Source organism: Gracilinanus agilis, chromosome 6, assembly GCF_016433145.1.
Source record: "Gracilinanus agilis isolate LMUSP501 chromosome 6, AgileGrace, whole genome shotgun sequence".
In the NCBI taxonomy this organism is placed as follows: Eukaryota; Metazoa; Chordata; class Mammalia; order Didelphimorphia; family Didelphidae; genus Gracilinanus; species Gracilinanus agilis.
Genome location: NC_058135.1, coordinates 147,187,154 through 147,188,988, shown reverse-complemented (window position 1 = coordinate 147,188,988; position 1,835 = coordinate 147,187,154). Strand labels below are relative to the sequence as shown.

The 1,835-nt window shown below is 45.1% G+C and overlaps 1 protein-coding gene across 1 annotated transcript in view; it reads left to right on the top strand.

Annotated features, from left to right (window-relative positions):
* The window catches only part of JADE1 (jade family PHD finger 1), a 49,608-nt gene that overhangs the window by 12,728 nt on the left and 35,045 nt on the right, over positions 1-1,835 (top strand). Inside the window, exon 5 of the mRNA XM_044681715.1 lies at positions 556-743. Coding sequence (XP_044537650.1) covers positions 556-743 — 188 coding nt within the window. The remainder of the gene's footprint in view (positions 1-555; positions 744-1,835) is intronic.

The following is a 1,835-nucleotide window of genomic DNA, read 5'->3' as shown; positions in this document are numbered from 1 at the left end:
GAAAGAGTGGGGAGAGAGACAGAGCAAGACAGAGACAGAGTCAGAGGGAAAGAGACAGAGACAGAGAGAGGAGGAGAGGGAGAGGGAAAGAGCAGGTGGAGAGCGAGAGATGGGGGGTGGGGAGAGGGAAACAGAGAAAACAAGAGAGACAGAGGGGGAAAGAATGGGGCGAGAGATAGAAACAGAGAGAGAGGGAGAGAAGGAGAGAGAGGAGGAAGAGAGGGGAAAAAAAGAGTGTTTATGTGTATGTTTTGGCAATTTGGATGGTGCCAGTGTAGACTTCAGTGCCTTGAAGTGTGTGAATGGAATTTGGGTAAGCATGGCGGGCATTTGAATTAGATCTTAGCAGGCACATGGTTTTCTTAATTATCGATTTGGATTACATTAAACCCTTAATATTTTAAAATATACCCTTCTATATTAATTTTGTCTGTAACAGAAGAGAGGAGGAGGGGTTTTTAATGCCCTCAGAGGAATAAAAAGCAAACCATTCTGAATTAGCAATAGGTGACTGCCTCCTTAGCTATTAGTTAATTTTCTCTCTGTGTTTCTCAGGGTAATGTCTGAGGAGAAAGCTCTCGTGTTCATCAGGCCAAGGAAGTACATCCTCTCCTCGGGCTCGGAACCTCCAGAGCTGGGCTATGTAGACATCCGTACGTTGGCAGACAGTGTATGTCGCTATGACCTCAATGACATGGACACTGCGTGGCTGGAACTGACCAACGAGGAGTTCAAGGAGATGGGTGAGATGATTCGGATCACGGCTGCCCCTTCCCCCCTTCCCTGTAGGTTTTTTTTGATTGAAAGACAAATAGGAAACTCTAGACTAAGGATAAAATAATGGAAAGAGCTCCCGTTGCCCACTGGATGAACTTGAAGGTCTTTAACTCAGCAATCCTCCGCAGGCCTGTCTGATCCCAACTTTCTTTCTCTAGCTTTATTGTTTATATTTTGTGTAATAGGATCAGAGAATTACAGCATATTATAGAAATTATAGAATTATAGAAACAATAGTAAAAATTAATTCTTAGAGGACTTGTGGGTTTGCTAAGCATTTCATTTATACTGTCTCATTGGAGCCATACCACAACCCTACAAGGAAGGAGCTGCACTTTTTATCTTCATAAAGAAACTGAGGTTCAGGGAGGAGCCCCATGAATGACTTGCACGTGGTGACAGAGCTAAGAAAGTGTCAAAGGTAGGATTCAAACCCGGGTCTTCTTCCTGGCTCCGCATGGAGGACAGCTGTCTGTTCCAAACCCTTCATTTTACAGATGAGGGAAACGGAGATCCAGAGCAGAGAAACCATGTTTACCCAAGCAGGCAAGGTGACAGCTGTCTGGTCGAGAGAGTACTTGAGCCCCGGTGCTCTGATTTCCACCCGAGGGCTCTTTTCCTCAGAGAATCTCCCACAAGGATGTAAAACAGGCTGTTCTTGAAACATCCACAGATGATCAATAGCTACATAAACAAGGTTAAAAATCTGTAATGATCAGAGAAATGCTAATTAAAAATCACTGGGAGATTTTCCCTTGATGACCATCAAATCGGCAGAGATAATGAAAGACAACAAAATTCAAAGCTGGTGCAACAGTCGGCAAACTGACCTCCTCACGGACCTGGCCAGACCGGATGTCTCGGGACACCCTTTCCCTGAATGTTCCGGCCACATTGCCCCGCGCTGACCACACGGGCCCGGAGACTCATTTTCACCATCGTATTAGGCTGCTCTAGTAAATATCAATGAGAGGGAGGACATTTGTGTTTTCAAAGCCAAGTGTCTTGGAAACACACGGAAGGATCTGGATGGAAAATACCCTCCCCATGTTGAAACA